The 25,826-nt window shown below is 32.2% G+C and overlaps 4 protein-coding genes across 9 annotated transcripts in view; 1 reads left to right on the forward strand and 3 right to left on the reverse strand.

The window, feature by feature from the left end:
• ROS3 (RNA-binding (RRM/RBD/RNP motifs) family protein) overlaps positions 1–2,106 on the reverse strand; it is a 3,868-nt gene extending 1,762 nt beyond the window's left edge. The window contains exons 1-3 of the mRNA XM_028047827.2: positions 1,782–2,106; positions 1,021–1,224; positions 1–288 (exon numbers count right to left, since the gene is read on the reverse strand). The exon at positions 1–288 is cut by the window's left edge and continues 123 nt beyond it. Of these exons, the coding sequence (XP_027903628.2) occupies positions 1–288; positions 1,021–1,224; positions 1,782–1,991 (702 nt within the window). The 5' untranslated portion in view covers positions 1,992–2,106. The remainder of the gene's footprint in view (positions 289–1,020; positions 1,225–1,781) is intronic.
• A 1,789-nt stretch (positions 2,107–3,895) lies between these two features.
• The window catches only part of LOC114163268 (uncharacterized), an 83,792-nt gene continuing 61,861 nt past the window's right edge, over positions 3,896–25,826 (reverse strand). The window contains exons 1-3 of one of the 5 annotated variants that reach the window (XM_085667190.1): positions 7,042–7,196; positions 5,690–5,857; positions 3,896–5,340 (exon numbers count right to left, since the gene is read on the reverse strand). In XM_085667190.1, the coding sequence (XP_085523316.1) occupies positions 4,308–5,306 (999 nt within the window). In that variant the 5' untranslated portion in view covers positions 5,307–5,340; positions 5,690–5,857; positions 7,042–7,196 and the 3' untranslated portion in view covers positions 3,896–4,307. Of the gene's footprint in view, positions 5,367–5,684; positions 5,858–7,041; positions 7,197–25,826 lie in introns of those variants that run through there. The other 4 variants (XM_085667188.1, XM_028047479.2, XM_085667189.1 and 1 more) reach the window with 4 other exon arrangements.
• On the reverse strand, positions 7,797–12,434 carry LOC114164095 (benzoyl-CoA reductase subunit C, putative (DUF630 and DUF632)). 2 transcript variants are annotated; one of them, XM_028048609.2, is made up of 6 exons: positions 12,210–12,434; positions 10,539–11,440; positions 10,028–10,212; positions 9,596–9,819; positions 9,190–9,517; positions 7,797–8,362 (listed from the first exon to the last, which is right to left on the reverse strand). In XM_028048609.2, the coding sequence occupies exons 2-6, from the start codon at positions 11,242–11,244 to the stop codon at positions 7,964–7,966; spliced, it is 1,842 nt and encodes a 613-aa protein (XP_027904410.2). In that variant the 5' UTR covers positions 11,245–11,440; positions 12,210–12,434; the 3' UTR covers positions 7,797–7,963. The 2 variants fall into 2 exon arrangements, with proteins under 2 accessions (XP_027904410.2, XP_027904411.2); XM_028048610.2 differs by lacking the exon at positions 12,210–12,434 and adding an exon at positions 11,968–12,183.
• Positions 20,618–25,284, forward strand: LOC114163131 (Phototropic-responsive NPH3 family protein). The gene is made up of 4 exons (XM_028047247.2): positions 20,618–21,528; positions 22,265–22,334; positions 22,818–24,035; positions 24,425–25,284. Exons 1-4 carry the CDS (start codon positions 21,470–21,472, stop codon positions 25,010–25,012), a joined length of 1,935 nt encoding a protein of 644 aa, XP_027903048.2. The 5' UTR covers positions 20,618–21,469; the 3' UTR covers positions 25,013–25,284.

Genomic DNA, 25,826 nt, shown 5'->3' on the forward strand with positions numbered 1-25,826 from the left:
TAAAGTATCAGGTAACTTGTACAAATCCTTCTCCTTTCCAAGGTTCTCAACACTGGAAACCTTTTCTTTTTGAAGTAGCTTGTTCATCACAGAATTCATTATGCTAATCTCTTCATCATTCATTCCACCACTTTCAGCTCCCCCATCAATAGATAGCTTCCCTCTTTCCGTGATAATGGGACTACAATGCTCCTCACAATCACAAAAATGCACAGGAAGTGGAGGAACTTTAATATTCTGGAAACTGTATTTGTGCTTGCCAGTTCCACTGAATGGTATGGATTTCACCTGCACAGGTATATATGTAGCATGTAAAAGCCAAGTCATATCATTTACCCTTATTTCTTTAGACATAATGCAAATGCAAGGATACATTTGACATAATTAAATGACTATTTAGTTATGCATAACAGATAAATAAACTAACTTTAAAATAAAAATCATTGCTCTGAAAATGCGTTGTAACAAGTTATAAAACACTTATTCTAACAGCTGTTTATTAGAGCTGAACTGATTATTTATTCTAATAGACTACAAGGCATACTATCAACTGACAAGGCCTAACTAACAGTGTCACATCCTAACAGACAGGCCTATCTTGATTTCCTACACATACTTAACTATTAATTCAATGAAAATGTCTTCCTTCAGTTTAAAATAAGAAGAAAACTAAGATGCAATGCAAATTCCTTATGTGTTGCTTTCTCAGATCAAAGTTTTATCTCAATCACCAACATAATAAAGTTTACAATGAAAGTTAGCTAGCACCCCTAACAAGGTGAAACTTCATCCCTGACTAAGAGCAAGCACCCAAGGGAAGTGCAATCAAGTTTTTCCACCTCACCACAAAACACAAGAAACCCAAAATAATAATTTCACGCATACAGTTCACATAACCCATCTAACTCCTACCCAATCCTATTGCCTACTCGTCAACTCAACTCAACCAAACCCAACTATCACAAGATCAACCTTTTAACATTGAAATGCATACTCTAAAAAACCACATAAACAAGAGACCTTTCTCAATCTAGGAAAGAAAATACTGAGATGTTTGGTATTTGACTTGGAAGAGTGTGTGGTGGCTTCCTTAGGAGAACTGGGAGGTGGTTGAGTAGCATCATCAAGAGCATCGTGCTCCCATTCTCTCTTCATCCTCGTGAGATAGTCTTCTTTGGCCTTCTCCAGTCTCAGCCTTCCACCCTTCCACAGACACCCATTATACTGCCATGTCAATCCAAAGTTAAAATTAGTCACTGAAACAAAACAAAACAAAAGAAAATAATTAAAAAAAAAAAATCTGTTAGTTAAAACTATCTTATTCATAAGTATAGTCTGTTTTTAGTAGTTAACCATTGTCAACTAACTATCTGTTAACTAACTCTTTAAATAGTTAGTTTGGACCTGAAGAAAGGGGCTTTTGGAAAAACATTTGTAATTCTTCTTCTCTGTTTCCTATTCCAATAATTAAGTAGTCTCGAAGTTCTTTAATTCATAGAATTTCCTGCAATTTTGGATTCTTCAAACTCTCAAGTTTCTAATATCATGTGTTTTTAGTAGTTCTGTATCAGTATAACTAAGTATTATTTTTAACACACAAAAACTCGAATTTTAGCTTATACAGAATTCTATCTTCATTTTTCTCCTAAAAGTTGAGAGGGAAAAGTTCGAATAAAATGTCCTTAAACTATTTCTCCTAAAAGTTGGCAACATGAATCACAACATGTTGATAGTTATTGGAAACAAGAAATAAAAAAAAAAAAAAAGTTATCGGTTCTTGCCTTGCTGAAGAGTTTGGAAAGGGATTTAGGATCGGAGTGAAAATCGATGTAGGCAAAGCTGCGACCTTTAGTTCGGATTGTTTGAACGGCTTGGACGGAACCAAGAGAGGAGAATAAGCTTCGAATGTCTTCGGCACTGACGGTTTCCGCCAATCCTCCCACGAATACTCTGACTGCGTTCTTCGTTTCTTCCCCTTCCTCCTCCGCCATGCCTACTACTATGAAGTGTTCGCAGCAACAACAATAATGATAATAATAGGGTTCTTCTCGGTTTTCACTTAGGCACCCAGGAAGCCACCTTTACGACACCGTTCTACTTTGGAGGAAAGGAATGGTATTACTTTTGCCGAGGAACAGGGTTAGATTAAATAATTGAAAAAATAAAATTGGTTCAAAGGTATTGAATTTAATAGAAATATGAGAGAATATAAAAAAAAATGTAAGATAGTTTATCCGTTAATAAAGAATATATATATATATATATATATATATATATATATATATATATATATATATATATATATATATTATTTTACTCTTTAAATAATTATTATATAAAATTTACTATTCATGATTAAAAACATAATAACATAAGATTATTTATCTTATAATTACATTTTTATAAAAAATTATTTTATAATTTAATAATAATTTTTTAAGTTAAATATATTTTCGGTACGAATTAAATTTTTTTTTTATTTCATTGAATAAATATATTTATTTTAACTTAATTAATATTTTTTTAAAAATTATATTTATTTATTTTTAAATTTTACAAAACCAAATATATTAAAATTTGAGAAAATAAAAATTTTCAATTTAATATAAATTTAATTATAAAAACATACTTAACTCTATTTTTTATTTCAATAATTATTATACTAATAGATTTTTTTGTTATAATAAGAAAAGAATGAACACATATTTGTCTAACTTGTGTTTCCACTCCAACATGTGTTCAATTTATAACTCAAATAAGTTGTTATATAATATTTTGGATAAATATTTCATATTTCATTTTAAAATTAAAAAAAAAAATGTTTAAAATTAAGAATAGATGCATCTACTTCAGCAATACCATCCATTACAAATTTCTCGTATCACATCTTACACTAATTCATCTACTACTATTTTTAGTAATTATCATTTATTAACTTATTTTTTTAAAAAGGTACAGAGATATGAAGTATCTCTTTTCCCATCAGTAATATGAATGTTGGTAAAATAGTTATAAAAAATAAATATTTAATTGATCTTATATAACCGATAAATAAAATTTAGAGACACCAAATACCTATTTCTAGTTAGTAATAAGAATTTTTTTTAAATAATTACGGATATTAAGTAGTTAATAATTAATTTTAGGATTAAATATTTTTTGTCTTTTAATTTTAAGTGAATTTTAGAATTAGTCATATTAAAATTTTGAACCAATTTAGTCCTTTATCTTTTAAAATGCGTTAATTTAGTTTTTTTAATCAAATTTTGTTAAATTTATTTAATATTTCAAGTATAGTATTTAACTTAACATTAAAGCGAAAATGTGTCAAACAGTATAAACAACTCAAATACAATTCTAAAATGCATTCAAAACATCAAATAAACCTAACAAAATTTAGTTAAAAGAACTAAAATCATGTATTTTGAGAAATAAAAGATTAAATTAGTCCAAAGTTTCGAAATGGACTAATTTCAAAATTCACTTAATTAAGGAAAAAAAACATATTTAACCCTTAATTTATAACTGATTATTTACCTAAAGTTTGGCACAATTAATTTTATTTGAAAATATCCGTTTATACAGTCAATAAAGTGTGTGCTGATTAAAAGGAAGAGAAAGATATTAAAAATTATAAATAATCAATGTTCGTGTGTATTATTTTTTTTAAGCAAAAAGATTTACTCAAAACTAAATAAGGATATAAACAAAATATTATAATAACGACTAATTTACCCTGCATATCTCCTCTGTTATATATTACTTAGGTTATTCATAATATTAAGTATTCAATACATATACCAAACTAACCTGCATAGAATAAAGGAATTATTCATGTTAGTGTCACCAGGTAAGGGAATAGATTGCAGTGAACGAACATAAATAAGCACATGAATAATACAAACATGGAAGCAACTCATTTTTTCATATAAAAAATACACTCAACACATGATAAATTTTCTCTAAAATACTTAGGTACAAACTAAGCACCATACGACACAATTGTCCCTACAGATGTTCGTGTGCCTGAGTTTCAACACCTAATTATCCGAAGGCCTGAAGGTAGCAGCTAACAATGACCAACAGAAAAACTTCAATTAAAAATATATGATGTTTGAAGTCCAACAAAATAAACTTAATAACCATAAGGACTAAGATTTATGTTAAACAAAAAATATGCCTCCTCCATGCGATAATGCTTTCAAACACGAGTTTTCCCCTTTGTAAAACAACTCAAAATACAACTTAAAAAGTTACTTTTTTATTTGCTACCTTAAGTGATAATTTAGAGAAACAGCAGTTGATTATCATGCACCAGCTTCTGCAGATTGTTGTCTAAACTCTTCATCTGCACTCCTTAGAAATTGATCCCAACCACTGCCCTCACTCGTGTCCAAGTAATCAAAAGGCACTGCTGTTTTAAGGCCTGGCCTAACAGCACAACGATCTTCTACAATTCTAAACTCCACGTCATTTCCTTCAGTATGAATACTCTCTAATTCATCCCATGCAAACAACAAGGGCAATGTAAAAGCACCCCAAGGGTTGAAATCCACAATTTTAACTCTCTCGTCCTTTGTGATATAAACATCAAATGTGTAGTTTTCTGACTCAAATTTAGACCTCACGTAATTGTTGAAAAATGCTAGGACCAATGAAAGGAGATCATCCTTCTTTTCAAGCAAAATGGGATAAAAAGTAGTAACCTCTCGTTGAGAAATTCCAATCAACTTCTGATCTCGTATGAAACATCGAAATTCCATGTCTGGCTGAAGAGATGGATACCATTTACGGAGTGCAAGAAAGAAATTATGGGGCCTAGTCGAAGATTTATCCTGGCATGAATCATACGCATGGCACAAATCATGGACCAATGAGTCAGATGCTCGAAATAAAAGTGCAATCTCGCTAAAACTGGTGCACCTAAGACTACCTGCGGTACTTATCCATGCTGAATCTTTTGGAGCACTCCAATTCAGCTTGGGAAAGACTGCACCCCCAAGGGACTCAATAGATTCCTTAATTTTCAATTCAAGTTCTGGAAAAGAAGGTGGTGGAGAATCTTCTGCTTCATCCCCAGATCCCTCTGAAACCTGAAAATCTTCTTCCTCAATTGGATTATGAATTCTATTGGGTAATGCATCTTCATTTAAGACAGAAGCAGGTAAGAGAAAGGGCCCAGAGTCATCAAGAAGGTACTGAATAAATGACTCGGGGAGTTGGTGAATTACAGTCTTGATGGACACAGATTTGAACTTTGGATACCACTCTTGAATCTGACATTGATTCACCTCTTCCACTTTCATATTCTGTAACCGTAGTTTCTCTACCAAATATAACCTAACCTGTTGAAGTACAATCAGTATCTGGCAGTAACCATAAGTATAAGAGATCAATTGGGTGACTCAAGAGACATGCAGAGTAACATAAATATTAGATAAGAACGTGAATGCTAATTGGAGGGCTTTTATTGGACGGAGTGGAGGATATTAGATAACAAAGGTACCAGTGAGAAGGAAGGAAAATCTGACTAAATATAAGATAGAAGCACGGTATTGAAATACTTATAAACACTAAAGCCAGTTGGGATAAAAGCACTGCATTGAGATTATGGTGTAATTTTTTCAATTGCTTTCGTTTTATTCATGCACCAAGACTATCTTAATATGCTTTAAATTACATACCCTACCTTCTTGTCCTCGAATAAATGGTAAGCTTGATTTTCCTTGCCTCTGGAACCTTCAAGCTATGGGTACTGGAAACAGTAAATCACCACCAAAGAGCACACCGGTGTTCAATGTTTCAGTATTCCTAGGTAAAAGGAATCCAACACTCCCTCCAGTTAAAACAAATTAACCTACAACATAAGATAAAGAAGAATCAATTTTTAAATCTCAAATGTTTATGACTCTGCTGATTGGCCATCTTAAAGTCTTGTAATATTAAATTACTATTCCTGACAACTAAAATCCAAATCAAAAAGCATGTCCACAATGACATCTTTCAAGGGTAACCAAATCAATCTCCTTCCCCTTCGGAATTACTCTTTTAGCTTGTTATTGGTAACACATACCAGTAAGCCTTTTATCTTTAGTCTAGCCTTTTCTTTTATACTTTACTATGAAAACACCCTACCCTAGTAGTACAAATTGCAGTGACCAGACCTGCTTATAATTTTTCAAGTATTTTATTAATACTGGAGTTGACAATAAATTAGACTTTAAGTATTCTTCCCGTAGGAAGAAACAAAGTCATCACAAGTCCGTAGCCATATAGTTATCATAAAATATGCCTACAAGATCAAAGAGGAAATCCACTAGACTTTAGGGGAAGTCAAACTAGAAGCCAGGTTAACAACTAAAATCAGTTTGAAATCTTTTTTCTTAAAACTATAATCTTTACCATGCACACGATTCATATTGCAGACATTGTAACTTGCAGGATGAATTAATTACCATTAAAAACACTATCATTTCAAATATAAACTAATTGAGCAATTGCACAAGAAATCTGCAAAAAACAATTCATCAAAAGCTAATGACAGGGGATATGAACTATTAAATTGTCTCCCTAGAATCCTCCTTGCAGTAGAGATAAAACTACGCACAGTGTTGAGATAGAATTAAATGACGTTCGGACATTATATTATATGCATTCTAATCAAAAAAATTGGTAATTTTCTAAAAGAAATACTAAATAAGACTTCATTATCTGGTCTCTGCCATCTCAACACGGTAATAATATAACAACCATGAAGATCATAAACAAAATGAAAAAGAAGTTCAGCACATAACTAGGCTACATAGCAAAGTAAAACAGAGCGTTTTTGGCTCAGTGACTAGCACCCGCAACACAAAAACAGATTAAAACACGGGGCAGTAAAAAGGCAAAAAATTTCCTTGTAATCAGCAACGATGTATTACATCCCCTAATTAGAACCCTATTTACATGGAAAACAATTAAGAAATTCATTCAAACCATGCATTCTATCATTATCAAGCACAATCCTTCAATTTAATAAAACCCTAATCGAACCCTAACCTGGAGAAGAAGAAATCCACTATCAATGTTACTCAGAAAAAAAACCACGAATTGAGAGAAGTCGAGGGAAGTAACCGCAACAACTTGTTACGAAGCTAAAGCGAAAAAAGAATTGGCGTTGAGAGAAGAAACCAAAAAATGTAATCTTTAAAGAGATAACCTTAAACTAAATAGCTTGGAAATTTTGAAATCAGAGTTATGTTTAATTATTATAATAATTTTCAAAATAAAAAAATAAACCAGTTACTAAAAGTTATATTGAAATTATAAAAAACATATGTACACAAAACGGGTATAAAAATATTTTTTTACCAATTTCTTATAGTGTTATAATTACACTCTCGTAGTTTAATTTTCAAGATAAAAAACAAATTAGTTCTCAAATTTCACTTTAATATTATTTGAGAAACACATTTAAAATGTTAAATAAATTTTTAAAAAATTTGGTTCAAATGACTAAATTCACACATTTTTAAATATAAGAAACTAAATTGGTGTAAAATTTTCAAAAATTACTAATTCTAATTTTTACTAAAAGTTGAAAAATAAAAAATATATTTAACTCATTCTTTATTTAAGTTATGAAAAACGTTGATGTCAAAGAAAATCTTATTATATTAACTTTCATATATTATAATTATACAATAGAATCACTTCATGCTCTTCTTCCTTTACTTTTCTTTTCATTTGTTCCAACATAAAAGATAGCCTTCAACCCCCATTAAAAAATTAAGAATATGGTGGCATGGAAGGGATATACAAAAGAGTTTAATTTTGATACCATCAACACAATTTTGTGTCAGTTCACAAACTGACAAACACAATCTACAATATACAAATGTATATATTTTTTCTTCTCATACTATCCAAAGCACCAGACAGTAATAAAAATGTTATGAGGTGCAATATCCCTGCACTCTACTCAAATGGCTTCAGTGGGGGCATTGATAAGCTCAATAGCATGGGATGAAGCACTTGAAAATTCCATGAGTAAATGGAAGAGTGGGGGAAGTGTAGTTTGTAGCTGATCAAGGGTCATGGCCCTACTATACTGAACAGCATCCAAATAATTTGCTCTTTCATTCTCCACTTGCTTCTTAATTTCTTCTGTTTCACTCTTCTTAACATGTATTGGATGCCTTGGGCTTGTATCAGCTATGTCTCCATCTATTCTCTGCTGCATCTCAGCCAAGGTGTTCACACATTTTTGGAATTTCCTTTCAAGTTTTTCTAACCTTTTCAGAATGTTGTGCTCCTCTGTCTGCTGAGAAGTTATTGATCGGATGCATGACAAAAGGCTTTTTATTGCATCAGAGGTCGCCTGCAACCACCCAGAATGTCAGCAAATTTGCAAATCTTGGTATTCATAAGAAAATCAACTCATGAAATTCGTCAAGATGTCTGGTAATATGGAGAAAAGAAAGTGTTTATTCAAACAAGATTTAATCTTTCAAACCAACTTCTGAACAGTCTTAATACAATGAAGCTATTAATGTTTTGAAACCAGAATTTTTGTGCAGAGAAACTGATTGATATGAAACATTCATGTGCATTTACACCACCAGTTTAAACTTTTGGAAGAATTAGTTAGTCAGATGATATCTGTAATTTAGTATCAGACCCTAAAGTTTGAAGTTTACATAGACACACAGAACTAGCACAATCTGGAATGAAGCCAAGAACAAGTACACAGTAGCTAGTGTCAAATAAATGACGGATCAAATGAGAGGGAAGAATTCACCGAGAGAAACAACACCAATGAGATCTAAGTTCAACCACATAAAAGTATCACTTTCAACCCAAAACTTTAAAACAATGATTTATAGGTTTTCATCTTTATATGGTACTCAACTTTCTCATTTTTACTCCGTGTGAAACTTAAACTCATACTTGGATTTCCAATATGGAACTCACACTTGGATTCTAACAGCTGGTGTATACTAGATGAAAACACTAGAACAAGATAGCATTGCAGCCAAAACAAAGCAGTTGGAATAGTTTGAATTTTTAAAAGTTAAGATTCTTCAGTTGTGAGAGAAAGAAATGAAGTAGGAAAACAGTTATGACAACAGATTTTGTATGTTTCCTGTCAAGAATAAACAAAGCCCAAGGAAAAAATATTGACATCGAGTTTTGACACAAAAGTACCTTTTCTGGTAAGTCATTAAGCCCACGCTCCCAATGTTCACAAATAGTAAGAACAGAAGAATGATTGCTACTTTCTTGACCATCCCTGAGGCTCTCGGTAAGCTTAATCCATTCATGGAGGATCCTCACATACTCCCGTTGAGATTTTACAAGTTTGCAAAAGTTGCTATACCAATAAGAGGCCTCAGTCTGAAACTGAATTGTAGCCTGGGGATGATATTCAGAATTTAGTATCGTGCTGTGATTATCACTGAGGTTACTCAAGTGCTGGGAGATGAGTGTTTGGGCTTCATGGGACTCCTGCATTGTTCTCCACATTTGTGCCAACCTACAGAACAAGTTAGATTCATATTAACACATCATTGAGTTACAACAAGTGTCATGCATTGATTCAGACAAAATCTACCCTGCAGTTAATGCAACCAGCTGGGGTAAAAGCTCCTCATCTATCATTTCTAAAATTGATGAAGTTGTTTCACTGATGCACTGCCGTAAGCTTATTAAATCAGACTCCAACTTCTCAACACATGATCGAGTTTTGTCAATTTTCACCATGTCAAGGTTCTCATCCTCTTGTTTACGCAATAATGATGACTTTCTATCGAACTCCAAGGCAACAATTCCCTCTTCCTACATTGTATGACATTTGAACAATGAGACAAGGACAATCATGCTCTAAGATTTAAAATCCAAAAGCAAAGATTTCCATTCAGATGAAAAGAAAGAAGACAATGATCAAGATAAAATAACATCCAATCAACCCTATTACAGTATTCCTTTATTGGCAACTTTCTAATTTCCTATCTATGAAATCAGATAGCCATATTCATTAGCTAACCTTTACTGCCTTGAACAGTTTCTTCTCTGCCGAATATAACTTTTTAAGTGTGGCACAATGAGCTCCAGGCTTGCATGGTTCACCACGACCAGAAAATTCAGCACAATCTTTGGTGGATGGTGGTGATTTTGAATGCCTGCTCCATGACAGTACACTGAAGACCTTTGCAGAATTGCCTCTCTTCCCTTCAAATAACATAGCCACAGTAAAAACATGTCAGCACCAAAACCACATCGGAAATGAATGATGTCTTAAACAATTGTTAAGCATAATAAACCTGCCACACAACATGGTATATCACAAAACACCGAATGTGATTAAGCTTGATAGTTATTCGATGGATGAAGTTCAGATAAGACTGTATATGATATATTACTACAATCATACTTCATAAAACATAGCTTATAATGAAGACACCACAATTTCAAAAATTTAGAATAATCTACCAAAATTCATCATTACAGAACTTCCAACATCTTAAAAGGACACAGTAAAAGAAAAAAAGCCTTACTATCATGACGCCCAGAATTCTGCCGCAGAAGAGTATCTCCTCCACTGATATCAATAAGAACAGCAATTTCCTTAATACATGCAGATGCTTTCAAGAATTGCTCATCCAACTCTTTACCTATACCCTCCAATGTTTTCCCACTTCTATAAACTGTAACAGGCATAGTTGTAGCATCTTTTCTACACAAACTTATTGCAGAGGAATTTTCATCAACTGATTCTACCAACTGTTGCTTTCCCCTACGCAATTTTTCAGCAATTACTGCAGCTTCTGCTTCTTCATCCTCAAATTCTGTTTTGGTTTCTTCCCAATTATCCTCCTCCACTGGTTCCACCATTTCGTTTCTATCAGGGCATCGATACAGCCGTAATGAACTCAAACTTGGATCAATTTGCAGTGGAGGAACATTGGTGTCATCTGTCTCTAGCATCTCATCTTCCTGCACCATACTCTTGTCAGTGAGAAAAAAAGGCCGCGGCGGCGGTGGTAGCGGTGGTAGCGGCGGGGATGCAGTTTCAAACTCAATTGTATCAGACTCAGTGAATTGCCTCAGGGTGGCACCAGTGTTTCTCAGTGATTTCAAATAAGCCAATAAGGAATCAGAATAATCCCCTCTAATTTTCACCAACTGTTTCATCAACCTCTTCCTTTCCTTGCACCTACCAACCTTCTCATCCTCATCAATACTTGACAAAACACAACCCATTTTGGAATATACAGATCTCACAAGTCAAAGGGTGTCAGAAAAGTATCTTGATGAAGCTTCTATAGTTTTTATTCAAAATAACTATATAACAAACATTGTATTGCCAAAAACTCAGATTGTATGGTTCATCACTAGATTCCACTATCCAATAGTCTTCACAACGTTTTCAGTATTTCAATATCCAAAAACTTGTCACCTACAATACACAAAACAAACAAATGTAATTACTAAACCACAAGGAAGACAAAAACTAAACGCAGCACACAAAAAAGACACCCAATTAGAAATATTTCACAGTTGTCAACCATACCCACAAAATAAACACACCCAACATATTCAACTCCCCTGCTTCATTAATTTTTCCAACGAATTTCTTACATGATTGTCAAAACCCCAATAACTAACCCAGAATCTATAACAGTGTGTTCAATACTCACTCCAGAGAGTATTGCTAGAAAAAAGCACAATGTAAACAGTTGCCATGACCAAACTCAATAGGGGGGAAACAACAACAGGAAAAAGCTTCAAACACACACACACACACACACAAAAAGAACAGATAACACTAAGCTATTAGCACAGGGATATTAAAATGTTTGAAAAAAATTTAAAAATAGAAAAAAAAAACATTTTTCTGACAAAGAACCTGTCTGCAACAGAGGTCACTCCAAGAACAGTCATACAAAAACGCATAGCCAATTGCAATTGCAGTTTGCAACTCACCACACAGAGGCATTTGGGTATGGTAAAATGTGAAGACAGAAAGGTGAATCTTCTTCTGGTTTTAAAAAAAGCGTTCAAAAGAAACCCACTTTGCTCCTTCTTTACAGAACAGAGAGAGAGAAACAAAGCTCGAGACCCGAGAGAGGGAGAAGCATCCAAAGAAAAGAAGAAAAACGGCACAAAAACCACAGCAGAGAGAGAGAGAGAAAACGAAGAAGAAGAAAAATTGGAGGTATTACTACCTATCAGAAGCAGAGCACGTGGTTGAAGTTTTATGTTGCTGGTTCTGCTTAGAAGAAGAAGATAACTTTGAAGGGTGTGTGAAAAAGATGATGTTTGAGCATGCGATGATAGAGAGAAAACTCTTGAACAGCTTTGCATTGCCAAGGTAAATGGAAAAATGGAAGAGGGTGGTAGCTATGAGAGAGAAAAAGAACACCTTTCTCAAAAGCTTTATAGAACTTCACATGAGACATATTACCTGGTAGCATGGGACACTGATTTGGTTTTGTTTTTCACACTAACAATAATCATGGTAGTTAATTATTAATGATAAAGTGTGAAACTATGGACAAAGAAACATGAACATTATACTTGGGTTTCTTTAAGAATGTTGGAAGAGATCTATTACTGGGGTATGTATTTGGACCACAAAGAAAAAAAGTAAAAAATAAAAACTATTTTCAATAGGTTCGATATAATTGTGTCTATACAAATAGCAATGTAATGATTTAACTATGGACATGTGAAAGTTAGTTTCAAATTTTGTTAACTTCATGATAAATTCAATTATCATGAAATTGATAGAGAAATTGCATAAATGGTGAATCAAAATTGAAATCGTAAAAAAGTAAGAAGAGTTTTTCATTGTAATAAGTGGAATGCTGAGGCAGCAACAAGTGGTATGGGTGATATCTTAGAGTTTAAGATACATATAATGTTTATGATTAGTGATCGAGTTATTTGAAAGTTATGCAATTATCTTCTTTTTCTAACTTTTTGAGTGACCACAAAAAGTGTTACTTTATGACCTAATATTATTTATTATTGTTTTGGCATTGGCCAACCATGCTTGAACAATAATGTAATACACCAATTTTGGTTCTTATAATAACAAAAATTTAATACTTTTTTTTTTGTGTGTATTTTGTGGCATGGTTATCCATGTTACTTATGAGCTAAGGGAGTGCATGTGCTTTTTCTTGTATTAGCTTTCTGCTGCCAAATTTTTCTTCCAATTTTTCTTTGTCAAAATTTTTGGTTCAAATGCATGGGATCATGTCCCACAACAAACCCTTCTATCTATCTTATTGTTATAGATTTTCCAAAAGGTATCCAAAAGAGAGCAAAAAAAAGTACAAATCTCACATGAGTCTAAGTCAATTTGGGTTTGAGTTCAACTCTTTAAAAAAGGTTTTGATAGTTTTTTTTTTTCTTTTCAAGAATGATGTACTCAATCTTATATATTGGTCTACACAACAAATAACACTTTTTGTAAAAAAAAAAACGTGAAAAGTGAACAAAAGTAAGTATTGAGGGATATTTAAAGATATTAGAAAAAAAAAATTTTAAATATTTATATTAAACATAATTATGAACTTTACCATTGTACTCATGTCCATCATTATTATCACATAAAAATTTATTAAATTGAAAAAGAAAAAATAAATACAAAATATGAAAGATCAAAACCATGACAATATAAATTACACTTTACAATAAATTATACCTATTACAAAAAAATAAATATGTAAAAGTATAATCTTAAATTATGTATTTTATCTGAATAAAAGTCAAATTAATTAACTTAACAATATAATTATTTTTTTATAAAATATAAGGTTGGATATGTACTTAGTTCCTCAACTTTAACATAAATTTAGAATTTGTCTATGTATGAAACTTTACTTTTATACATGTTGATTCCTAAACTTTGAAAATAAATATAGCTTAAATGTAAAAAAGATTGAATATAATTGAGTTAAAATGACTATTTTTATTTATTTTTAAAATTTGAGAATCATGATAAATCAAAATTTCATGTAGATTAAAATTCTAATTTTTCTTCAAAGTTCAAACATTAAAAACATATCTAACCCCAACAAATATAATAAATTTTGAATTGTATATATTACAAAAATATAACAAAAAATAAACTGCATATAATTTTGTTTTCCTATTTGAAGGTACAAAATGTGATTATAGTTAATTAAGTTCGGAAACCATATTTTAACATTATGAATGCATTTGAGGAATTAAAAGTATTATATTTTTCACGTGTGATAGTTGACCAGAATTTAATTACCTCTTACTTAATTAAATCAAGCAAAACTTTGAAATATTGGTAATCCGTATTCATAGAAAAATGGTCAAAATAAAATATTACATTTGATCTTATTTAATGTACAATTTATTTTCTTGATTCACCCTTCAATGTATAATTGTTTTCCAATAATATTAGAAATAAACGATTGTTGAATCCTCTTTAACAGCTATTTAGTTGTTACATCTTTTAATTATTTCAAAGAGATAATTGTTAAATCCTCTCATGATTTCGAAATTTTATTGTAATTATTTGCGATTTGTGATTTAGTCAATATCATAAAACTTGTGAAGGGGTTTACTAAACCTCTACTAATACCAAAGTTACTTTCTTAAAAAACAATAAAACTTTGATTTTCTAAACTTTAAAGTAAATATAACTTCGATTTTCTAAATTTTAAAGAGTTCGTTTTAGTTTTTTTTAAAATTCGAAACATACGATTTGAGTCCTTAAATGCTAAATTTAAAAACTAAAATAATTTTTAGTCTTTTAAATTCAATATTTAGACAAAAAAATTAATATAAGGGACAAAATCATTTCTTTTAATTTAGAAACCCAAAATTATATTCATTTAATACTGAAGAGACCGAAAATATAATCAAGCTAAAAACAATTATCAAGCCTACCTAATTTTCAATAAAATGGTGTTGCAAACCCACTCATTCTATTTAATTTCAACCAAACAGTCAAAATATTATTTTTCTGAGACACCACCTACTTTTTTTACTCATCTTATACCAACCAAACAAATGCATTTAATAAGATATGTTCTTCATTTATTGCCTAGAGTAGTAATTTGCACACTTCATAATCAATAATAGTTTTATTTGATGTGAAGTGCATAGGAATTTTTCAATAAAAATTGTAATAAGTTTTAACATTGTGCTTAATCACATAAAAAATTATATAATTTGAAGGACAGATAAACATAAATAACATGTCCCAGAAGATAATTTTAACGTGGCCGATTTCCCCTCTTTTGCAATTAGTTTCGCTACAGCACTAGCTGCTCTAGCTAATTGTCCACCCTTTCCGAGTGTGATTTCTATGTTATGTATGGTCGTGCCTAAGGGCATATCGGTTGAAGTAGATTCTTTTTTTTTATCAATCAAAACCTCTTCCCAAACTGTACAAGCTTCTTACAAAGCATACGGCTTTCTGGATGTAGATGATGATATCTATACAGATGGATCTTATATATATCTATATATCGCACAATGAAGTACCGCACGAGTGGGTATATAGGAATCCAAATCTGCCGCTCATGTTATGATCTTCTACATCCTAGGTCTTCCCGTTCCTTCATCTGGCTTATGTTCTTCATGTAGCATTCAGACTAAATGACTCTATGAAATTACGTCGCTACTTCCACGTGGTACGGGTAACGTAGGAGACATCTCTCTTTTTCCCAGGGGGAATCCTTAGAATTACCACAGCTTAGCTTTCAATTCGCCTCTGACCATCAAATGAAATGTGAATAACCCGCCCTCCCCTGTTTGAAACAAAGGGTGCTTCCGATTCTGTCGGTGCTTGAAACAATTTTGTCTTCTCCATATTACTATATCTCTAGAGTCAATAATTTTATATGAGGAACTACTGAACTCAATCACTTACTGTCGTTACTCATAATGAGTGAAAATAAACAAATGGGTTACAGACCTAAACCAATTTCATCAAAATAAATTGTTTAAATAAAATTATACGATAAATAAGTGTTGTTGGTTTTGTGTGAAAAGTATCTTAACTTGTATATCTATTGTACATGATTTTTCAAAATATATAATATATTTATTATGTTTTTCTATAGGAAGAAATATATGAAATGCATGTAAATTGTAAAACTTTTTTCTTTTTTAAACACAAATTCAATAATTTAGGTATCTAAAAATGCATGTTCCTTTTCTTTCTCTGGACCCATTTGTATTCTCCATCCAACTCAACATTTTTCATATTTCTCATCTGATTTTTATATTCTCTTGAATCAAATGGCACATTTGAGATTGTGATAGAGTTCTATGCAAAACAACTCGAACAAAATCTTCATCTATGTAAGTTAAAAATCTAATCTTTGTCTTTTATTTTTTGTTTCGGGGGTTGATTTTTGCTTTGATCATGATTAGAGCCTTATTATTCTTTGTGTTAGTGTGTTTTAGGCTTATCTAGGTTGAATTGAGATTTAGGTGCTCAAAATCAGCTTGGGATATCTGTTGTTTCAGTTTCTGTCCACATTCAAGATAAGGGAAGCTAGATTTTGTTTAATTTTGAAATGAACTACTTATCGTGGTCTTTAACTGTGTTTTGATGTGTCGAATTGATGAGTGCATGTGAAATTTTAGTAGTTTGTGTTCTTTGAGTTTGGATGTTGAGAACAAAGTGAAAATCTACAACTTTCGCTCAAGCAAGTGAACTCTGGCTCAAGCGAAAATAGCCAAATTTTTTATTTGCTCTTTGTTCAAGTTGTCGCTTAAGTGATAACTTCTTGTCCAAGCGACATAAGATGTTGCTCAGGCGACAGGCTTCTTGCTCAGGTGAGAAAGGCACTGAAACTATTTTTTGTTTTGGTTAGATTTTAGCTAAACTCAAGTAAGAGCCACTAGACATCTCATATTTGAGGCTTTTTTGTATTTTAGGGCCTTTTCAATTTCAAATTTGTAAAATTGGGTCCATTTAATTTTTTTTGTAAAATGGAGATAAGTCGTCAAGGTGGAGGACGACATTACAGTTGAAGTCGTCCTCCACCCTACCATTTTTTTAAATGAAGCCGTCGTCCTAAAAACAGGTTTCTAATAATTTCAAAAGTGAAGTCGTGCTCACACATAAGGACTTCACTTTTTTATTTTCTTTTTTATTTTAACATTTCTGAATGTGTAGCTTACCACAAAAACAAACACTAGAATAAATATCACTTTTAATAAATATTATAGAACGACAATATATTAAAAAAATCATTGAACTTTTGACTACAGAATATTTACAAAAAAATATTATTATTTTCAACCTTTTTCCTTTTTTTTCTCTTATCTCACTAATAAAATAAAACAATAATGAATTGTAGGGCACAACTCATGAGTCACACAGTAACACCAACATCCTAAACAACTGAAACAATAATGAAATTTAAAAGTATTATGAGTCAGAGTGAAGTCGTCTTCTACGTGTATGACTTCCCTTTATCAATCAATAAAAATCAGATTTTAAGTTAACGACTTCATTTTTATTTAAAAAAGAAAGAAACGGGTTAGATTGGAGGACGATTTCACCTGTAATGTCAATCCTCCATTCTGACGACTTTTCCCTATTTTACAACAAAAAGTTCAATGAACCCATTTTTACAAATTTAAAGTCAAAAAGATCCTAAAATAAAAAAAAAAAACCCATATTTAACGCTAGAAAAAAATGAGAATTTAAATCCAAATAAACTTAAAAAATTTCATATATACTCAAAACAATTAATCATAAATTAATTCTTCTTGCACGAAAATTTAAAATTTTCTTTTAACAATTAATGAAAACAATGTTATCTCTCTTTAAATTTTTCTTATGAAAAATTGAACGAAAGTACTTTAATTATAACATATATCATAATGTTGATTCTCGCACTTATAATTCTGAACTATTTCACATGATCATGAATTTGGTTTCCTGCATAAATTAAAACTAGTTAAAACAATTTAAAACAATTTCTCCATAAATTGAAAAATTATCACTGAATATTTTTTTATTATTGATTTCTGATTACATAATCTGTAAGTTAATTTTTACTTATAAATTGTGTGATGTAGAATTTTTTTATTTTTAGATTTTGCAATTCAGAGTTGTATTTTTGTATAAAAAATAAAATTCTAAATTATCCAATTTTTTGAGTATTTTTTCATTTAAAAAAACTTTTTGATAATATAACATAGGATTGTTTTTCAAATTTCACAATTCAAAAGTCACCTTTTACATAAAAATATTTAATTCTGAGAATCATTGTTGAAGAGAAAAAATAAATAAAAATAAAACTTCTATCAGAATGTATTATATGTGTTGATATCTTCTAAATAAAGAAAATATAAAAAGTAGAAAATGTAAGACAAAAAGAAAAATACACGACCAAAGAGATAGTAGTATAAGGAGATGAGAAAAGGCCATATCAACGTAAAAATAGCTGATCGAGAGACTATGGATTCTAATTTGTACACACCGATAGAAGTGCAGAAAGAAACCACGGGGGTACAGGAAGAAATATTCCAAATAGGATTGGGTTTAAGAAAGCAAGAGATTGGGTGGTGCAAGTGTGAAGTTGCTTTTCTGAACCATTTTTTCGCAAAGTTTAATTTATTAGTTTGGTTAGTTGGATGATATCTACTTTTAGTGTTAGTTTGGTATCTGTTTTTAAATATGTATTAATTGAGTCTTAATTTTTGAAAAGATGATTCAATTAGATTTTTTTAGCAAAAAATTATTAACATAGTTAACAATATTGATATTTAAAATATTTTACAAAATTAAGTATTGATATTTATATTAAAATTTAGTAGTAAAAGTCATGAATTAAGTTAACGACTTTAATAATTTTTGTCTGAAAGAGACTTAATTAAGACACTCTCAAAAATTGAGATTCGATTGATACATTTTTAAGAGTGAATACCAAAATGAATAATACATCTGAAGAAGGTACGTACCATCCGACTAATTAAATCTTATTTATATTTTACATAAAGTACAAATATATTAAAGAATTACATACAGTTTGAAATTGGAATAAAATATATTCAATTTGAAAATGAATTCAAAATATTAAATATATCTGAGCCTACTCACTTTATTCGGCCTCCAACTAAATCCAACCTACCTTGAGCGAATAATGAATATTAACGTAAATATAAAAACCAAAATTAAATACAATATACAATATTAAATTCAAATGAAATATATATATTGAAATTGAGTCTGAAATATAGTTTGGTAAAATATGGAATACACATCTCACAAATATTTATACCATGTGTACTAAATATCAACATTATTACATTAATTCTAGAACATTATATATTAGATATATGATCATAAATCAATATCCAAACATGTTACAAATAGAACTTTTAACATGTCGCATGAATTTAGTGTTGTACACCACATTTTCTCTTCGCCACGCACACTTTAATAAAACGAGATTCTATAAATGAAGAACAAAACTTTTTAAGAAATTACTTAAACTGTGGTTGTGAGAACTCTTTGTAAGTTTTTGGTAAGGACACCTAACATCATATGTTATGTGCAAAGTAAAGTGTTGGATTATAATTTTATTGGGTAAGAGACTCCATAAACAATAGAAGAATAAAAAATACAGTATGTTTTATTTTTTATATTTTTTATCGCTCATATTATATTTTTAATCATGACCAAATTGAAAATTTATTTCAAGGTTGATAAATATATACTTCTTGATTATCTTCATAAATTAAATACATATAGAATTTTTAATCTGTATACTTTAATAGTCAGAAAAATTTTAAATATTAAGTTCGATAAATTTGAATAAAGTAGTTTTTGATTTTTTATATCTTAACAGTCAAACAAATCATAAATGCTAAGTTTGATGATTTGAGATTATCAAATCTAGAAAATGACTTTAGAAATTTACACATTAAATCAACCTATAGAAAAATCCAACACTAAATGAACTACCGTACTTTGATAGTTTTAAAAAATAGATGCAAAATTAAAAAAAAAAAAATTCTGACACATTTAAGCCGATAAAAACTACATTACAGGTTCCGTAATATCTATCCTATTATTCTGAGTTATGTTATCTGAAAATTAAAAAGTACGATTCCAGAACAATCAAGAGCATATAAAATATAGTTAATTTTTTATTTTCTTTAATCCACCTCTCTCCGACGAGAATAAAAATAATAGAAGTTTTTCTTTTTCTTATGAAAATTAGAAAGAAAAGAGGTGAAAATGAAACAGTATTGTCTGACATGATTTTCTGGAAGATTATGTTTTTCTCGGTGTGGTCTGTTCATGGGTTCACTGACAGAGCGAAATGCTGATTTTCATATTATTTTAAACAGAAAAAATAAAAATAGTAATAAAATGGAAGGTGGAATTTGGTTCGATTATATTTAAAACAAGTTTCGTTTTTAAATTGTTTATCTGCTTTGAAATATTTTGACTAAGAAATTTCTGATTGGGCGAAAAAGAAATTAGAAAAAGAAAAAGATAAAAAAGTGATTTTTGAAGTTCAACACTCAACGGCAGGTGCGCTGGTAACGCACATGGCCTAGCTGGGGGCCTTGGTTCCGCTCATAAGAAACCGACACTCGCAATAAACAAAGGAATTCTCCTAATAAATACAAAATACCAAACCGATTTTACTTCCATCTTCAACTGTTCTTGTTCTCCCAAGTCAAATCCAGTTTACTCTCTGTGATAGAAATTATTGATTATTGTTATTACTATTAATATTTTATTAATGGAGATTCCATGTTCGAGAAAAGAGCAATGAGTGTATTTGAAGGCACGGACCCCACTTGGGTGCTGAGGTTTACCCTTTGAGATGCCAAAGCCATTAATGTTACACATTGTCCCATGTCCCAAAATTAAAACTTTCCACACACATGCTTGCATTTAGAGGGAGTCAATGCTTTCTATTTAACCAAGCTGTTACTGTTAGTACTTTTTCTTTGATGGGTTTGAGTGGTTTTTGTTTAGCCCCTTTTGTCTCCGTTAGTTTGGTTTAGGCCTTTTCCTTTTGTTTGTTTGTTTGTTAGGGGTAGGGAACTGGGTTGTTGACCTAAACTGAGTGGTGATAAGGAATTTAGGTTTCTGGGGATCAATTTTTATTTTTTTGGGAAGTGGGTGTTTGTGTTTTTCGTACCCTACCGATAGTGGAGTGGTTCTAGGGTTTTTGAGGTGGTGGTGTTATATTGATTGAATCTTGTGGTGGATTCGGCCTTTGGGTTTGTTGGGGTGCTCGGAATTTTGATAAAGGTTGTCTCTTTTGAGGAAGGGCATGGAAAGATACTGCATTGTGAATCAATTTCGTGGAGGGTGAATTTGAGACCGAGTTGTGCTGCGTGGTGCAGTGTTTGTGAAGGGTTTGGTTGTGTTTCAAATTCAATTGGTGTTAGATCTGTTCTTCACTTGGTTTTGTTCATCAATTGTTGTCTCTTTTGAGGATTCGAGCAAATGGCCTGCTTGAAATTGGGTTCCAAAGCTGATGCTTTTCAGCGTCAAGGGCAGGCCTGGTATCTTGCCTTATCCTTTTGTTTGCTCTGTAAATTGCAGTTTTGTTGTTTGTGTTCTCTCTCTCCTCTCTCTTCGAGTGTGACGTTTTTTTCTGTGTGTTGTGAAGTCTAAACTTGGGAAAAACGTTTTTTATCTACTTTTAAGCTGTACGTGTACTGAATGTTTGCATGTTTCGTCAAGAGTTTATATTGGTTCAGAATATTGAACTCCTTTCTCTGTTTATCAGTCTTTCTTGTTAGATCTTCATATGTCAAGTTCAGGTTTGGTGCGTGAGGCCTACGTGTAAAGCGTGAATGAAAAGTGGACAATGAGTTCCTTCCCTTTCTAGTAATTTGATATAATTGGTGAAACATGCATGCATGGCAAAGGTCTAATCTGTTCTTCCTGTGTATGAAATGAGGGTTGTTCCACTTTGGTGCCAATATGATAAAAACGGATTTGTCAATGAAGATTTTTATCTTGTTCTATGAATGCTTAATTTGATTTATTTTGTTCATGGTCTTTGAAGAACTAATCTGAAGTTTTTCTTCATGCTTGTTGTATGAATTGGTATGAATCTTCTGGCATTTTTCTATTCTGTCATGGCTTTATAAAGTAAGCCATTTATAAATGTGATTGTTCTGAGTTCAAACTGATTGAAGATGCAATGTGCCTGCTATAATTTTCCTTTTCTTTTAAATTTCGTCACATTCACAGTTATATAATCTGTCATTTTCATTGCTGTTATAACCATAGGTTCTGTACGACTGGTCTTCCTAGTGATATAGTTGTTGAAGTTGGAGAGATGTCCTTCCATCTTCACAAGGTATAATATATCTACATAAACCTATTCTTTTAGTTTATGTTTATCTCATGCAGTTGTTGCACTATTCAAACATCAGTTTCCTTAAATTTCTAACTAGTTTAGAATTTGATCTAGTCACTTAAAAATTTGCTAGATTTGATCAGATTTTAGGATTATGCTGTCATTATAATAGTAGTTCAAAATAAAGACACTGCCACTGTTAAATGTAATTGTAGTTGGGCATGTTTGTGTTATTAAAAACTTGAGAAATGTTGTTATTGTCTAGGAACGTTATGCAAATGTAATACATCGAGGAGCAGTATTTTATTCCATTTCTTGGAAAACAGTGCCAAGTTGTAACTCCATTTTCCTCAATATATCATTTCGTACATGTTTGATATTACCTTCTTAGTCAAAATATTTTTCCATCTAAAAGCTTTCTCTCGTTATTTTGAGTGTAAAGTTTTTGTGAACTAAGCTAAATCAAATTCATGCTTAATGCAGTTTCCTTTGCTCTCTAGAAGTGGGGTTCTGGAAAGAATGATCGCCGAGGCTACTGAATCAGAAGAAGAATGTGTAATATCACTCAGTGACATTCCTGGTGGTGCCAAAACATTTGAACTTGTGGCAAAATTCTGCTATGGAGTGAAACTTGAACTTACAGCATCAAATGTTGTGTACCTGTGGTGTGCAGCAGAGCGTCTAGAAATGACCGAGGAATATGGTGAAGGGAATCTTATTTCACAGGCTGAAACCTTTTTCAATCAAGTGGTCCTCCGCAGTTGGAAAGACTCTCTGAGGGCACTTGAAACCTGTGATGATGTTTTGGCCCATGCCGAAGAGCTCCACATTGTGAAAAGATGCATCGAGTCACTCGCAGCAAAGGCGTCTACCGACCCAAATCTATTCGGGTGGCCGGTGCTGGAGCGTGGTGGTCCTTTGCAGAGCCCTGGTGGAAGTGTTTTGTGGAATGGAATAAGTACCGGTGCAAGACCAAAAAATTCAAGTGCAGATTGGTGGTATGAGGATGTATCAAATTTAAGTTTACCTCTTTATAAGAGACTAATAGCTGTCATGGAATCGAGAGGCATTAGGCAGGAGATTATTGCTGGTTCTCTTGCTTTCTATGCTAAAACATATCTGCCTATGCTAAACCGGCGCCAGGTTTCCGGCGAGTCCAGCACCCGGCTGACACAGGTAGGGTCTCCACTGTCTGAAGATGACCAGAAGATCCTACTGGAAGAGATTGATGGTTTGCTACCAATGCAGAAGGGCCTGGTCCAAACAAAGTTCTTGTTTGGTCTACTTCGAACGGCCATGATTCTACGAGTGAGCCCTTCTTGCATATCAAATTTGGAGAAACGGATTGGCATGCAGCTTGACCAAGCTACTCTAGAAGATCTCTTGATGCCAAATTTCTCATACTCTATGGAGACACTTTACAATGTTGACTGTGTGCAAAGAATTCTTGACCATTTCCTTGCCATGGATCACGCTACTGGCTGTGCCTCTCCATGCTCGATCGACGATGGTCAATTGATCGGATCGCCTTCATTAACACCAATCACCATGGTAGCCAAGCTGATTGATGGTTACCTTGCAGAGGTTGCCCCAGATATTAACTTAAAACTTCCAAAGTTTCAGGCCCTTGCAGCAGCAGTTCCAGAGTATGCCAGGCCTTTGGATGATGGTTTATATCGTGCTTTAGATATTTACTTGAAGGTACATATCCACACCACACCAAATTGGTTAATATCATCACATGATCAGTGTTTAACGAGTTTAAATTTTCTACTTATTTTTTTTGTGTTGTCCTCTACTGAGTATTAAAAATATATTGTGCTGATATTTTAAATATCTCTTTAATACATTTAAAAAAGTTAAAATTAGTGATAATCAGTGTATTATAAAGGCACAATAGATTTATAACACAAAAAAACTCAACAGAGAATCCAAATTCGTGTTTAGCATGTTTGTGATATACTTAGCTCATATTTAACTCATACTTCACCTAAAGAATGTTTCAAATCATAATATGTTTCCTTCTAGCCATGGCTTTTTACTCTTCTAACAAATTTGGACTGATTCATGATGGTGTCACAAAACTACAGTCTCACCCATGGTTGGTGGAGTCTGAGAGAGAGCAGCTATGCAGGCTGATGGATTGCCAGAAGCTCTCATTAGAGGCATGCACGCACGCTGCGCAGAACGAGAGGCTACCGATCAGAATAATTTTTCAAGTTCTGTTTTTTGAGCAGCTCCAGCTCCGAACATCGATCGCCGGTTGCTTTATGGTTTCGGATAACCTAGATGGATCGAGGCAGCTGCGAAGCGGACTTGTGGGATCGACGGAGGGTGGGTGGGCGTCGGCGGTGAAGGAAAATCAGGTTTTGAAGGTGGGAATGGACAACATGAGGATGAGGGTGTCTGAGCTGGAAAAGGAGTGTTCAAACATGAGGCAGGAGATTGAGAAATTGGGTCGTTCAAAAGGGTCAAGCGCTTGGGGAACTGTTTCTAAGAAGCTTGGGTTCAAGATGAAGTCTCAGATGTGTAGTGCTCAAGAAGGGTCAGTGAGCAACCAGAACAACAATGCAGCAAATAGTAAGGTTGAGAAGTTGAAGGAAAGACATGTAAAGCACAAGAAAAGTTGTTCTATCAGTGACAAGGCATCATCGGTTTCTTCAATTGTTCATTCATAGTGTCTAAATCTTAATCTTACTGTGTCATATTGACTAATCAATTTCTTGGCCCCTGCTTCTCATTCAAATGTAACTCAGATGGAAACAGAAGTGTCTGTATTGTGTAAACCGTAGATTTAGCTTCGGTTATTTATTTGTCCTTTGTCCCACTACATATGCATATAAAGTTTCCATGCACATTGTGTTTCCTACTTGTCCAAAATATTCCTTAGAGTAATGAAATCACTCGGAAGTAACTGTTGCAACATGTGCTTCTGATATTTGTTGGGACACATTCATTCTGTGTTTGTTTTTAAATTTCCCTAACTCCTTTTCAGTTCTGAATGCCCCTTACTTGCTATGTGTAAAAGTGATGACCTTTTGGAACATTTTGGTATGTATCATTGAATAATGATAATCATGTTTGTTGAGAATGTGAATTGGGGTTTGATTTTTAAGTTTGTGTCTGATAGAACTATCTATTCTGATGCTCTAATCTCAGACATGAATTATGGGATATTAATTTTGTGTTTCAATGGAGATTCCTGGAATTATAATTAGTAAAAAGCATAATATTTTGATAGACTTTTTTTTGCTATTTTTAACAAAGTTTGACAGTTTATTTTTTAACATATTAATTTTTTTTTTCTCTTTTCAAATGTTATCAATCCTTTTTTTCATTATTCAGTTTTTTTCTCCATATCAATTTTTTTTAATTATTGAGGTACCGTCACTTGTAAAAGTTTTTCAACAAAACAAAAAATATTTTTTCTAGTAGTAAACAACTTGAAATGCTTAAGTACTAGACTATTGCTTCTTGCACCCTACCATTACT

Source organism: Vigna unguiculata, chromosome 9 (assembly GCF_037176805.1).
Source record: "Vigna unguiculata cultivar grain cowpea cultivar isolate G323 ecotype 2 chromosome 9, ASM3717680v1, whole genome shotgun sequence".
Taxonomy (NCBI): domain Eukaryota; kingdom Viridiplantae; phylum Streptophyta; class Magnoliopsida; order Fabales; family Fabaceae; genus Vigna; species Vigna unguiculata.

Coding starts and splice junctions, on each gene's coding strand:
- LOC114164095 (XM_028048609.2), bottom strand. CDS start 11,244: ATGGGTTGTGTTTTGTCAAGTATTGATGAGGATGAGAAGGTTGGTAGG. Junction 9,518..9,595: donor CTGGTTGCATTAACTGCAGG/GTAGATTTTGTC, acceptor CTTGTTCTGTAG/GTTGGCACAAATGTGGAGAA. Junction 8,363..9,189: donor TTAATGACTTACCAGAAAAG/GTACTTTTGTGT, acceptor GGGTGGTTGCAG/GCGACCTCTGATGCAATAAA.
- LOC114163131 (XM_028047247.2), top strand. CDS start 21,470: ATGGCCTGCTTGAAATTGGGTTCCAAAGCTGATGCTTTTCAGCGTCAA. Junction 21,529..22,264: donor CAGCGTCAAGGGCAGGCCTG/GTATCTTGCCTT, acceptor TTATAACCATAG/GTTCTGTACGACTGGTCTTC. Junction 22,335..22,817: donor TGTCCTTCCATCTTCACAAG/GTATAATATATC, acceptor TGCTTAATGCAG/TTTCCTTTGCTCTCTAGAAG.